We start from the raw sequence: 15,517 nt of genomic DNA, 5'->3' as shown, positions 1-15,517 counted from the left end.
TATTTGTGGATTTGTATGTATTTATTTGTGGATCGCTCCACATGTGTTTGTGGGGTTTATGAGACTCCCCCGACTTGGCTGGATTCGCAAATGTGTTTTTTTCAACATGGACCATCTGTAGCCAATCAGATGTCAGCCTCATTTTCAACCAATCACATGAGTGCAGCTCCCCCCTCCCCTCCCCACATTCAAATGCAGAAATATATTTGTGATTTTTTTTTTTACATTTATATAAATCGTAATTTATTTATGTGTGCATTGGAATGTATTTGTGAATCGTTCTGTGCGCATTGGTCAATCTTTCTGTGTGCATTTGCAATTATTGACACTGATCTGACCCCATAAGTGAGAGGAGTTTCATTTCAACTTGTGAGCAATATTCAAAAAATAAGAGCAAACGAACACTTGCCAGGCTTTAATAGCATCAAGCATTAGGTTGCAGCAGAGCTTGCCAAGGCTAATACTGTGATTGTAGCTGGAATAAATAAGCTGAAAAATAAATTGATGATGATGAATTAACCAGAGGAGAGAAATGTATATGAAGACACGGGATGAGAATATTAAATTATGCCGTTTGATAGAAAAAAAACAAGCAACGGCATCACATAGCAAAGGATTAAAGACTGCAGCTGAGCAGTGTCTGACAGTGGTGTTATATTTTCAGCTGTCTGGGTTGTGAGCAGATGTAATCTGGATTTATCCAAATTCCTGCCTCATGCATCGGGAGGGATTTTTTCATAGAAAGAAATAGACAATACAAGCCTTTCAGACATCTGTTAGGATTGTACGCTATCGGCCATACTGCAAGCTAAAATGTCTCGTTGCTTCCCAGGCAATTAAAACTTTCCATGAGGAATAAAGATTGGTGTAGTATTTAATCTGGAAGTGAAGACACAGGAGTATAGAAGTAGAGCCAAAATCTAACTCACTCAATTTTAGAACAATGATAATAATGGTGATAACCATAATTATCTCCTCTTTATGTTTTTGCATTAAGCAAATAAGCAAGAATAATACTCTATATGCAACTACATTAAATGTACTATATTGTAATTACCTCTAATTAAAATTTTGCAATTAATATGTGTCTCAGGTCATGTGAGTGTAAATTGTTGTGAGACATTCTGCACTCAGCACTAATTTGAAATCGCGCAATAATAAATCAGCTGTGAGGAGAGGCTGTCAGGTTCAGGGGACCGTGGTGTTGTGGTGTTTCAGGGCTTAGCTAATTAGTGGGAAGGAAAGGCAAAGATAGACACAGATTGTCATCCAAGCTCAGGCTGAGCCTTTAAACAGCTGTCCACAGCTGTAAGGGCCTGATCAACTGTGTATTGGGCCATACCTTTTACTACATATATTTATATTTATATTCTTAGAAAAGAAGTCATTGATTTTTTTATTACAATCACGCTTTTAAAATAAATGAATATGCTTTTCAATTGTTTGTTCAAAGTCATCTGCTCTCTCTTCTGTGTCTTCATCTGTTTGTGTTTTAACTGTAAAGCACTGAAAAAATATTAGAAATGAATGAATGACTCAAAAAATACACTGAAACTTTCATTTCGAATTCTTAGAAAGCAAACCAACAGATAAAGGAGATGAGGAACACTTGATATTATATTATAAAACCCACTAGGCATGTAACAAGATGAACATTCCACAGTGTCATTAAATTGGCCAAAAATGATCAGAAAAGCCACTGTTCAATAAAAACAAAACATCTTGCATGCATGTTAAAACTGTTTGTTTTTCTTCAAATCTGAAACATGTGTAATTATATTTTGGCTGTTCTGATAAATAGTTTGTTGGTTTTAACTACAACGTTTGTAATGACAGACAGTCTCCAAGCCCAAAGAGAACTTTCATTTTCTACAAGTTGGACATAAATGTTTTCACATGCTGAGTCGTACTTTCCATGACGAGTAATGTTTCCTAAGCCCACTAGTATCAATACAAACATCTTTTTTACATCAAACAGACAAAATGATCATAAAACTACGGTGGCCCTGAGAGTAAGAAAACACAAGCAAATACACACAACACAAGCAAAGGAAGAAACATCTTCACATGCGAGACTTTTTCTGATTATTATTCTGTCATATCTGAATCATGTGACCACAAAGATGGATAGCAGACTTCCATAACTTCATAAGCCAAACTATGGCAACAACTCATAGGCTGTATCTACGTGTAGATAGTGACTGTGACGTCCCTCATTGGTTTGTGGACTACAGTTTTAAAGCCTCAAGTTCACCATTTTTGCCGTCATCATCTTGTTTTATTAAAGGTACTGCAAGTACAACTGAACGCTGACTCAGACCGTTTTAGGCGTCCAGAACGTTACAATCAACTTTCATGAATTAATAACACGAAAGGCTTAAAGTTGTAAGGCAAAAATACGGACGACTCCCAGATCGTGGTATCGATCTGTCAATCACCGTGTAGCCCCGCCCTAAAGCATCCCCTGCTTTATGGTCTGTTTGACTCTAAATTGACCATCATTTACTAAATGAACATCATGCTGTACTGAAGAATACTTGAAACTACAGATTGAGACCATAAACTCATGTTTACAATGTTTACTGAGGTAATAAATCAAGAGAGAAGTAGAGTCATTTTCTCATAGACTTCTATACAACCAGAGGAGTCGCCCCCTGATGGACATTAGAGAGAATGTAGGTTTAAAACACTTCAGCTTTAGCTTCCCTGCCTGGCAACAAGTGTCTGGAAAAGGAACATTTAGAAAAATGAATAAACGTTTTCTTTTTACTTCCTTCTCCTTTAATAATGTGCAGTGTGGGACTCTGAGGACTATCATAACCAGTCTTGTCTGAGGTGCTGTGATAACTCTTAATGTTTAAAGTTAAGATTTTTAATAATTACTGTCCTATCCCTCTCACCAACATTTGACTAAGAGCAAGTCTGTTTCATCCCAGTAGTCATCACGGATCCACCAGGGTCTGGATGTATGATTGCTCAGCCCCTGGTTTAGTGAATCATGGACATACAGTCTTTGTACAGTTTAGCCTGGGAGGCAGGAGCGGCTCTGAAGCCCCCTTCCACCCACCAAGAAGACTTCCTCTTTGCTCAAGTCAAAAGGGGAAATTCAGCCCAGATGTGACTTCAAACAAAAGAAAAGCTGCAGGGATTGGAGGTGGGATCAGGCCCATCTTTTGCGTGACCCTGAGACCTGCTCTTTCCTGGCATCTGTCTATTTTTCTCCTCTTCTGTTCTTTCACTGGCGATCTCTTGTAAGTTGCTGTCTCGCGGGTGCTTTTATTTTTACTCCTAAACAGCACGGCATTTTTTTCACAAATCAGGGAATTCCTACGTCCTTTGGCTGTGTAGTTTCTGCACACCACGTATCAAATGATAAGGAAACCCTCAGAACTTTCAGTACATACACACTTAAGCTGTTTATTGCTAAAAACAACCATACATGAGGTGCTTTTTTAACTTTATCATAAATGTAGACAACATGATGACATCCAGGAAAAAGTCCAGTGGAGATTAAGCTGAACAATCTTTAGCTATGAAACAGCAGTGGTAATCAAACAGGTTTTGGAGATAACACCGCACAAAGGAAGCGTCAAGGGCTTCGTTCTAGTCTCATTTCACAGGAAGAAACATATTAGAATTTTTTTATTTGAAATACAAACCTTATGGCTCTTTTCTCTCATGAAGACGCAGGCATGTCATGACACTGTTCTCTTGTCACTCTTACTTTTTTTCTCAACTTCATGAACCCATAGGTACAAGGAACTGTCACCCCAGGAAATGGAGGAAATTACTTAAATGTAAGTGCAGATGTTGATTGAAAGTATAAATGACAGAGCCCGCCTGTCCAGTTCAAACACAGTTGAAGGCTATTCCTTCTTACGGTTTAGCGCTCGTAGCTCCACTGTTTTACAGTAGGACAGTGACATCATATGAAAATGGACTGAAATATAATTTGAATGACATTCTAGTGTCTCTTGGTGTAGATGGCTCCGCTATGAGGAACTACAAAAGTACCGTAGCACATCAGTACACCTGCTGGTCAGACTCAGCACACAAGAGCACAAGTGGACAGTGTCAGTAAGTAGGCCTACATACATCTAAACATACATCTAAAGAGAGCCAACCTGTCTGTCTGTCTGCTGGTCTAGGTAGCTATCTTCAAATTGGTGGTTCTTGATTGAATTGACTTATTTTCTTTAATACCCCATGGTTAAACATGCAGTGTGGACATGTGTCTCTACCCCTTCTAGCAGTGAAAGTAATTACAAAAAAAACTGCTAACATGAGCTGTTTGATCGCCGACCGGCCCTCACACAGCAAACACACCTCGCAGCTCTAAAAAATTAAAAAATGATGACCTGATAGTGGCACAAGAGCCAAAGTTAGGTGATTAATGAAGATGTTACAGTTCATCCTGAGGGAAACTTGAATGTCTCTACCAAATTACAAGACAACCAAACAAGTCGATGTTGAGATATTTCACTGAAAAAGTGCAAACTTAACCTTTTGGTGGCGCTACAGGAAAAGTCAGGGATCACAAACGTCATTAGGGTTCATCCTCTGCACCCGATTTATTGGTAAGCAATCCAAGTTATCAAGACATGTCACTAAAAACCAGAAATATTGACCTGCTCGTGGTACCATAGCAAAAGTCACTTGACCACTAAAATGAGTGTGGTTCATCCTCTGGGGATGTTCATCATAATTTAGCTGTGGCTAAAAAGAGGCGCAACTTGGGAAACTTTTTAAACTGCTAGAATCGTTCTCATCGTGTAACAGATAAACTATTTCCTCATCCAAAAGAGTCTTTGATTATTCTGTAAATGCAGCAGTATGTGTTGTTATACAATCTTCTGGGTTTTTAATTTTCAGAATATGAGATGCTTGGCTCGGTGAGTAGAATATAATGTTAATCTAAAAGACACAAACAATGACATCCTGCTAAGCATGCAGTGAACATTACAAACTGGATACAAAAAGACCTTCCAGGGGTGGATTGCTCCTTTCAGATATAAAATATGTTTCACAGCAGACAGCACATGGCAGAACAAAATGGCCTCCACTTATCTTAACAATTATACGTTGCTAAATCTGAGGTATTAAATCAAGGGGGACATGTCAGAAACAGCAGTAATCCACAATCCTCTCTTCCTGTCCTCTTTTCTTGCTATTTTTTTTCTCCCCCTCTTCCCCCCTCTGCCTTCCCTTCTCTCCCTCTTTCTCCCCCTTCCTTTCCTCCTCACTCTGCTTCTTTCTCCTTCATCCCTCCCTCAGCAGAACTACAGGGGCTTGCTTGTTGTCACGTCAGTGTTTTTACAGCCTGGCATTAGCACAGGGCAGCATTCAGTCAGGACACTGCATTCACTTTGCCTGCCCTATAATTCACATGCTCATGTGAGAGTGCGCTGCCTTCGCTCATGAATTGACCCTGATTGAGCATCGCCGGCCTTTTGACAGCCCGACAGACCCTTCTACACTTCTTCTCTAAAAACAACTTCAAGCCTTGCAAATGAATCCTATATAGCTAGATTTTAAAAGCACATGTAGCACCTCAGATGCTCTTGTAAATGTTGTTTAATGTAACTCTGCCATCTATTTAGAGGGCAACATTTCTTTATTTGGGAGATTCCACGTCCTCTTATAAAATGTCTTATTTGCTGTGTGTGTCCTGTATATTGTATTATTTTCAGTGTCGGTCAATCATCACTTGTTTGCACAATAACAGTAAAATCCTAAAGTGGGAGAGAAAACAATGGTTTTGGTGTAGAGGGGCTCAGGAGTTGGTGCGATTCCTCCCTCGTGTCCTCCAGCTCACTCCTCCAGTGAAACTACAGCGTGCGGTTGGCTGACTGGTTTCCTCTGCTGTGAACGCACCGCTCTCTTCTGGGAGCCATGCGGAGACATCGGCTGAATGTAGATTGATAATCGAGGGGGGGGTAAACATAATTAGAAATTAATGAACGCATTGATCGCCCACTCGAAACATTATCAGCATATTTTTGTTTAAGCCACAGGAATCTGGAGTAGGGGGGGGAGTAGAATATACCACGGCTTCTGCAATTTGCAATTTCACTGTGGTTTCCAACATTTAGTTTCTTCACAGATCCTGCCAATACTTGTGGGGAAGTTTTTAAACGCCGATGTTGTTGTTTGAAGTGCCTCTCAGTGTCCAGATGTAAATTCATGCAGGAGGAGAAATGTGATAAGCTAATGATGTCTCTGGGGACTAGAAGGAATATAACCCAGGGATAAACATCTCTGCATATCTGAGTGGACTTTCTTTCCCCTCTACGTTGCTGTAGAAGTGTTTGGGGCCCGAACAGGAGCAGATGGACAGAGCCGGCTTTGATGTGCTCGGGGGTCATGTGTATCTGCACTTTTATCAAGGTACACAAGCGTGTAGAGTAAATACGCCACGCCAAAACTCTGGGAAGGTCTCTGGGCAAGGCAGAGAAGGGGAATTTCCACTTTGAGATTCCAGAGAGGGTGTAGACTGAAATATTTACTCTGTGATTGTGCAATACAGATCTTATATATATATATATGAATATATACACAGTATATTTTCACCAAACTTAGGAGCAGGGCTAGCAGAAGAAAGCACAATATAGATGTTTCACTTTTTCAGATTTAGATAAATTCAGTCAAGCTTTATTCACATTTTTTAATATAATGTAATCAGGCTTTTTGACATCTCCTGCTCAGTTATTTTGCTCGACAACAATAAGCAAATTCAAATTAACATGCCGGATAATGGCTTGAGCACATTTGTCTATACGCCCCTCTTTCACCCGTTTCACTGTCTGTCGTGTTATCCCCATTTGCAAGCCACAAAGAGACATTCCATAATGCTGCGCCGACTAGGAACAGAGCCCTGCAAAACATGTCCATCAAGGAGAAAATAAAAATAGGCTGTTTCCTCTAAATTCACTCAATCAATAATTCATGATGCGCACAGAAGCTTGATTTATGGAAGAATTAAATGCTGCGGACTGGGCCTCACAACGGACGTCCATCTCGGGGACGTGCCAGTCCAAATGAAACATGAAAGGCAAACGCTGAGAACAACCACATCATCTCACATGAGTTGAGGTATTAGAGGACTTCGGTGGCACACGCTCCGGCCGGCCTGATTGGACAAAATGACATTGGCTATTTGAGCGGGAGCCACATCATTTGTTTAGAGACGTTTCATGAGTTATCTACGTCGAAGTTGGTCACCAAGACTCAAAGAACTGCATTAATACTATTTGGCAACTGAAGATCAAACGTGCACCTGCTGACCCGTGGGGATCATGTGACTGTGTGTGCCTCTCTGACCCTTAACTTTGGCTATAAACATGGAAAACAGAACATACCAGCTTTCATTTTTTTGTATTAAATCTGAATCCTCTCTTTTGTGAGGAATTTGTAATCTTTTTTAACATTTGAGCTGTTACGTTTGTATTTCATTCAAAAAGTGAAAAGTATCAAGCTAATGGAAGCTAGTTGGTGAACATGAGCATGACATTGTCAGTTGGTACCACAAAGTCACTTCCATGGAAAATAATAAAGTAGGAGGCACTATCACTACAATAACTAAATAAAATAAGTATTCTTTTTCAGTGATTTCGTACCAAGTAAGTATCCATTTTCATTCCCAACTGGTCTCATACTGACGTTAGGGATCACTTTCTAACACTCCCCTAGTTGGACTGTTCGTTTCTAATCGCTTTCTTGCACAGCGCCTCAAACTGTAACGCTGCACTACGGTTGCAGTAAACGCATGGTTAACTTTGTGGATTCAAACAAAAGCACTTGCTTAGGTTTAAGAAAAGATCATGGTTTGGGTCAGTGAAGCTTAACATTGTGAACACAAACACAACAATAATACATAGTTTCTCAGCGGTCTCCTGGGTGTGTCTTTTTGTCCCAATTATCCTTCCCTCACCTTTGTAGACTTTATTACTCTTTATTGTCACCACACTCTATAAGCACTAGCTCTGAGCATCTACCATTGACACAGAGAGGTTTACAATATAGCTACTGCGAAGCCCGGTGCGTCTCATAAAGAAACTAAACGGTGCCTTGGGTGTCGGTATCAGACGGTGAGCGGTGTGGCAAAGCGTAGGTATTTGACTCCCTGGGAATAAGAACGGGCTGCTTGTGCGCACGAGTAATAATTCATGGCTTCAGTTTAATTAAATTGTTCCGACTGTTTGATTAATTCATGGGCAAGATTTAAATAATGATATAATGTTGGCAGTGCACAGGGCCAAGTCATTGATTCCATCCGCCACCTGCTTGTGGTTGTCCTTGGTTGTAGTTCTGGATATAGAGACTCTTTCATTAAGCTTTAGCTTGGGGAGGAGTTATCAAGGCATGTTGACAACACTTGCTTTGCACAGGATTATTGTTAATAAAAGGTAATTAACGAGGCTATGGAGAGTTTGTGGATTATATCTTCGGCAATATGCTGACTTGAAGATAGCGATACTTGAAGCAGGTGCACTGCACTTCCTGCTTCTGGGAGAAAGGCTGGTCAGCTGGCTCTCTGCATATACACCAATGTCCTGAGCACAAATCAACCAAAACCTGAGAACCATTTCATTAAATCAAAGCCGCAAATGTGCACACAAATTAATAAATCTTGGCTTATTTTATTTATTTTTCTCTCTATGGCCACTCATGGACTCTATAGTTTCTGGGAAAGAGAGAATTTTAAAGTAAGACTACTTTTACCGGACAGCAGCAACTGTGGCCATTTTTTCAGGATAAAATGCTCAAACAGTACAAGTAAAAGAAGAGTCATACAATCAGCTCTACAGCTATTATTCTACAGCTAATTGGGCACGTGTGTGTTGTATTGCTTATGAGTTCAACCTGTCATTTGTAAGGTTATTTTTTCGAAGACTTGATGTAAATATTCTCACTTTAATTTCAGATTAACTTTAAAAGTGTATCTCCTAAATGTGTGTGTGTGTGTGTGTGTGTGTGTGTGTGTGTGTGTGTGTGTGTGTGTGTGTGTGTGTGTGTGTGTGTGTGTGTGTTTAAATATTTAAATGCTAATCTACAAGGGAGTTTTTAGATGTCTTACTAAACAATGGGTTTAGAGATAAAGGCAAGGGTGTCTGTACGCGTGCGTGCGCGCGAGCGACTTGAAGAGGGCAGAGCCGCGGTGCACTGCTGAATCAGTATTACATGATGAAATCACTTTGGCTGCGTCTAAATGCCTCAAATCACTGGAGGAAAGTCCGGGAAGTGAAGACGAGACTGTGCTGTTCACTCGGGGATAATTATCCAGCTAATTAAAAAGATCCGGGGTGATGGTCTTACAGCGGGGCAGGCCCAACACATAGCCCCTCAAAACTACAGCCAATAAGGCCCCACCGTTATAGTCACAGTACGTAAGACGGGAAATGAAAAGGAGACTGTCCTGTAGTGAGTTTTCATTGAGAGTGTGACTTTCAGCCGAATTCCTGGATTTTATGATTAAAATGCAAATGAAGGCTCGGACGTGGTCGCGGGGAAAGGTAGGCCGGGCAAACAGCGTGGAGGGACAAAGTGTGTTGAGAGACAAACTATGTTCTGCAGTGTGAGGGCAGCAGGGAGGATATGTGGCTTACAGCCATCACGGAGCTGCTGGAGGAGACATTCTTTACTCTGACGAGGGGAGGAGGGGAGAGAGAGCGAGAGGGGGCGAGAGGGAGAGAGAGGGGGAGAGAGAGAGAGAGAGGTGAGCAGAGCGCACACGTCGCACTATCAACTGGATCCATCTAAGAAAACAAGTCGTGGGGAGTCCGGGCTCTGAGCTGCGTAGGTAGGCTACTAAAGGCAAGTTTGAGCTCCGCACTGCACAGCGCTCCGGACGGACGCAGCTGGCCGGCATGGCCCGTGGCGAACACTTCGAAGAGCGCGTCCTCACCGTTCGGGCGGAGCGTGGAAGGGGAGAGGTGGGCGCCGCGATCACCCTGCCGCTCCTCAGACGGTGTTGAGTTAAAAGCGGAGGAGCTCCGTTGTGAAGCGCCCCGGGAGCTGGAGAACCAAACACGCGCGCGCACACACACACACACACACACACACACACACAAACTAAAGTGCGGACAGCGGTGAGGACGGACGCACAGCCACGGCCGAGGGGACCCATGCGGGCAGATATGCTGTTCCGTAGACCCACCAGGTTTACGCTGCTCATCGGAACCGGCTCGCACCGGCGTTACCGAACGGCCCTTTACTCGCGGGCTTACAGCGGGACCGCATGAAGGACAGAGGCTCTGAGAAAGCGGAAAAGTTGAACGCGGTAGCGGGTTTTGTAATGGATAAAGGCTCGCCAAAGGTACAGTGGATGTTTCTCAATAACACAGTTGGAGAGAAATAGAGGAAATAAATGACAGGCCTTTTTCAATCGACCTGTTTTTTTAAATGAAATTTTGAATGACATTTTTAATATGTTCTTAAATCTTAACCGAGCTTCCTATAAAAACACCGACGCTCCACACACCCTGCAGTCAGAGTCATAAACTGACATTTAATCTTCAATTGCCAAATACTTTTTTAAAGATGAATTAAAGCGGTTGGCCAATGTATTTGTAGGTTAATTAGCCGTTTCGTGGAGTTAAAGATCACTGCACTACAAAGCTCCACATTTTTCACCCGAGAGAAAACCGGACTTTTTTCTCTGAAGGGAGGCTTTCACTCTCAATGCGCTGCACGGTTTTCAATTCTCCCTTTGAAATGATTCATTCAAATGAACACCGCTCACTGGGCAGGCTTTGAAGTGTACCTGATCCGCCTCTTTATCGCCTCTTAAATACCCGATCCATTTTAAACTTTTAATTGCGTTTCTGTCGCTAAATCCACTTCTAATCGGATTGTGCTGGCCACATATCTCAGCGTTCATCTGGCGGTGAGAAACTCTCTCGGCTGGAAATTAAATCAAAATGAAAGAAAAGAAAAGAGACAAAAAAAGTCTGTCCCTCACTCCCTCTCATTGATCTGTCCATGTCCACCATGTATGAGGTCCGGTGTTGTCCAGTAAAGACCAACTGGATATCTGCAGCTTTTTTAGGTTATTATTCGGATGCTTGGTGACATTTTATTTATGCAGCTATAATAATCTTGATGCTGCTGCCTTCTGCTGTTGATTCTGCTGCTGTGGCAGCACATTTTATCACCTCATGTGGTCCCCCAAGCTTATTTGATTAAATTTAGCTCTTTCAATTTCGAAAAGTAGATCACAGATGTGTGTCAAAGAATGATTTCTCCATCTCTGCCACAAAGAGCCACGCAGGCTCCATCTCATCCGCAAACAGCACGGGGCCAAGGCAAATAGATCCTTTACTAATTCTTCCTTTTTTACATTTTTATTTTACAAAATATAGTTACAGCTGCCAGACATGACAAATCTGAAATGACTAATTCTTTTCTGACTAAGTGGCTACTCCTACTTGACGAACCCTGCAGGACTCATGGCCGTTCCTGTGCTTAACATTCAGCCCATGGTTCCCGTTATTGTGTCGTTCACCATCCACTAAAGGTGGAGCTTCAGGGAAGCTGAAAGCCACCGATGACAAGCAGTATCTTTCAATTATGTGGGGCAGGGGGGGTATTTGATGGGTCATAAAACTAGGAATGATGGATCTGGGGGTGTACTGTAATCCAATGGCCTTGTGCCTTACTACAAGCCTCTCCATGCTGAAAAATAGCCTGTATCGATCATTTATTGCAGGTGGAGGGACTGAATTATTCTCCAATCCCATTCCATTTGACAGCTCATGTATGTCACTCCGGTAAGAGCCTGAGCCGATACGCACGGCCCCCGTTCCTCGATTGCCTCTCCTTTGTTTTGTAATTCCACTCTTCACAGTCTTAAATCTGGATTTTGGTGGTGGTGTGTTCAGGATGACACATTATAACGAGCTCCTCCTTAGGCCACCGGCAAAACAATCGCCTCTGTTTACTGTAAGCACTTGTGTGTTTAGTGGTGTACCACTACCCACAGTGTCATCACTTGTACTCTGTGCTGTATTTTGTTTTTCTCCAGGAAACATCTTGTGCATCCATGTTGGCACACACAGACATGATGTCTTCATTAGCCTTGTCTGTGTTTAGCATGTTTTCCATTAAGCAGCGTCGATGCTGCTCAGAACCTCTGTGAATCTGTGAGTGTGTCCTTGCAGTGCTCTATTCCCTCCTTTGATACAGCGGACGGGATAAAAGCCTTCTTTATGTCTGTGAAACCGGATGTGCAAGAGCTGTTCTGAATATTTATCAGATGGTTAGACTCTTTTTTTTGAATAGCCGGTGCAGAATTTGTCATCTGCAGTGAACGATGTGTTTTGTGGCTCTGTCTTTGTGTTTTGGGAGAGGGGGAGAGAGCGAGGGATGGAGAGACAGTTGGTATGTGTGTGTGCATGTTTGTATGTCAAATACAGAGACAGAGGAAGAGAGGGAGAATAGAGGCCCCCTTTTTCCCCAGAGAACAGGCCACCCCTAAATATACTAATCCAGCATTTCTTTATTTTCCCACAGGTCTCTGGATCCAAATGTCACCCCCCTTGGACTCTGCCCTGGTCGGGGACCAGCAGTGTGTGACAGACAGGCGAGTGGAGCCTGCGGTGGCTCTCTACTGCGTGGCTTCAAATTGGCCCTGGCTGAGCTCTGCATGGAGCAAGGAGTGAAGAGTCCTGCTATGGTCTGATGTCTCAGCATGGATGGAGTCAGTCAGAGGACTGGCCACCACTAATGAGACCACCATTTTTCAGCTGAGGACTAGCATTTACAGGATTACTCCCACGGTTTCCCGTTCTTTTCCAGCTAACTGCATCATTACGTAACTCCCCTAGTTGGACTGTTCGTGGGGCGGGTTTTTGGTGGATATATACATCATTGCCTTTCTGATTTTCATATTTGTGAATTTTTTTTTGTTTCCCTTTTGCCGTTTTGTTTTTCCACTATGGAGTTTCTGGCTGGACCCTGGAATAAAGATTGGGCTTCATTCTTGCAATTTTGGTTGACTGTCATCCTAAGCCTCCAAATGCAATTCAGCCCAGGTGCCTCTTGCCCGGAAGAGTGTCGTTGTGACACGCCGTTCGTGTACTGCAACGAACGCAGCCTGACATCAGTGCCTCTTGGGATAAAGGAGGGCTTCAAGGTCCTCTACCTACATAACAACCAGATAAACAATGCTGGCTTCCCTGTGGAACTTCACAATGTGGCCACTGTTGAGACTGTGTATCTCTACGGCAACCAGCTGGATGAGTTTCCCATCAATCTGCCCAAAAACACAAGGGTCCTGCATCTTCAGGAGAACAATATCCAAACCATCTCCAAGGCAGCCTTGGCCCAGCTGACTCGACTAGAGGAGCTGCACCTCGATGATAACTCCATCTCCACAGTGGGGGTGGAGGAAGGGGCCTTTAGGGAGGCGATAAGCCTCAAACTCCTCTTCCTCACCAAGAACCACTTAAGCAGCGTTCCCATTGGCCTTCCCGAAGACCTAAAAGAGCTGCGTTTGGACGAAAACCGCATAGCTCACATCGCAGAGGAGGCCTTTCAGAATGTGACACGCCTGCAGCGCCTCCTGCTGGACGGGAACCTGCTGACGGACGAGGGCATTGCACCAGGCACCTTCCAGGACCTGGAAACCCTCCGTGAGCTGGCCCTGGCCCGCAATTCACTCACCTTCCCCCCTCCCCTCCTACCCAGCCAGTCACTGGTCAAACTCAGCCTGCAGGAGAACCAGATCAACCAGATCCCTGTGGCAGCCTTCGCTGACCTAATCAGGCTGGAAAAACTGGATATCTCCAGCAACCAGCTTCAGACTCTGACACAGGGTGTGTTCGATGGCCTGTCGAGCCTGAGGCATCTCATGGTGCGCAATAACCCCTGGCGTTGTGACTGTGCTGTGAAGTGGGTGGTGGTCTGGCTCAAGTCCTTGCCCTCCTCCATCAACGCCCGGGGGTTCGTTTGCCTGAGTCCGGACAAGGTGCGTGGCATGGCAATCAGAGAGCTCACGCTGGATATCATAGAGTGTCCGGTAGAAACTGACCAGCCGCCCTGGCCCACCCTCCGCTCCACTCCCCCTCCCCCACCCACAACCACACCCATTACCACCATGTCCTCCACCCTCATCACCACATCCATCCCTTACTACTTTGACTCACCCTCCCCTCCCTTACCCCCAGTCAACAACAACCCCCCCGGGCCCCTGCCTCCTTACGAGGACCCGCTTCAGATCTCCTTCCAAGTGGTCAACTCGACCAGCATCGAGGTGAGCTGGGCTTCCTACTTCACAGTCACAGCCTACAAGGTCACTTGGGTCAAAAGGGGCCAAAGCCAAATAAACGAAGGAATGCGGGAGAGGACGGTGAGCGGGGACCGGCGGCACATTAGCCTCACCAACCTGGCGCCCCGATCCGTGTATCGGATCTGCGTGCACGTTCTGGACACCCTTAACTCCTACAGGCCCGGAGAGGATACTATATGCTCTGAGGCCAGGACCAAGGCTGTTGTGTCTACCAAGCCTCCCGGCAGAGAGCAAGCTCCCCAGGACAGCATCAACTCCACGCTGCTAATGGCTGGGATCATAGGCGGGGCGGTGCTCATCATCCTGGTTACGCTGCTCAGCCTGTTCTGCTGGCACATGCACAGGAAGAGCCGGTCGTCTTCGACCAAGTGGAAATACAACCGGGGCAGGAGAAAAGACGACTACGGCGAGGCCGGAACCAAGAAGGATAACTCCATTCTGGAAATGACTGAGACCAGCTTCCAGATAGTGGCGCTGAACAATGAGCAGCTGCTCAAAGGAGATTTCCGCATCCAGCCCATCTACACGCCCAACGGGGGCATCGGATTTAGAGACTGTCACCTCAGTAACAACAGCATAGCCTACTGCAAGAGCAGCAACGTGCCCAGTACAGAGTTCTGCCACACGTGATGCAGCAGCACATAGTACAGCGGCATTCACACACACACACACACACACACACACACACACACACACACACACACATAATAGAAACACTTATTACATGCATAAATACACACACATACCCCGTTTGTGAAGACAATAAAAAACATAAAAACTCTAGTGAAATATAACTGTACTATATATATTTCCAACTTCTGTCTACGATGTAATTTATACTGTGGATAATAATGTGGGATTCTCTGCTATCTTTTTTATTCTTAGAAAAGAGATACAAATGTTTCTTTTTTTATAACCAGCAGGGTTTTGAAAGTTGTTTTAATGGTCAGTACTGTACATGAACATGGATTTGTACAATCACGGCACCCTGGGTGTAGCTTCTGACTGTCAGCCTCGGAGATGTTGGGGCGCTTAGAGGACTGGGATCCTTTGCTAACCACAGAAGCAAAATATGGCCTTTTTTGCTCTTTGAAACACTGCGAACACTCCCCAGTCCAACAGAACAGTAGTAAAGACAACACAGCACAGGGGAAATCCAAACAGTGCTGATTAGAGCACTCTGGAAATATAGCGTTGGTTCATTGGTGGTATGTTGTAAAAAAGGACTGA

The 15,517-nt window shown here is 43.9% G+C and overlaps 1 protein-coding gene across 1 annotated transcript; it reads left to right on the top strand.

Moving 5' to 3' along the window:
• Nucleotides 1-12,934: 12,934 nt before the first annotated feature.
• flrt2 (fibronectin leucine rich transmembrane protein 2) lies at nt 12,935-14,917 on the top strand (the record flags this gene model as incomplete). The annotated part of the gene is made up of 1 exon (XM_079180007.1): nt 12,935-14,917. The coding sequence occupies one exon, from the start codon at nt 12,935-12,937 to the stop codon at nt 14,915-14,917; it is 1,983 nt and encodes a 660-aa protein (XP_079036133.1).
• Between the last annotated feature and the right edge of the window lie 600 nt (nt 14,918-15,517).

The sequence above is a fragment of the Pholis gunnellus genome, assembly GCF_910591455.1.
Source record: "Pholis gunnellus genome assembly, chromosome: 19".
NCBI classification, from domain to species: domain Eukaryota; kingdom Metazoa; phylum Chordata; class Actinopteri; order Perciformes; family Pholidae; genus Pholis; species Pholis gunnellus.
Note: the sequence above shows the minus strand (reverse complement) of the source record. Positions and strands in the feature narration are given on the sequence as shown.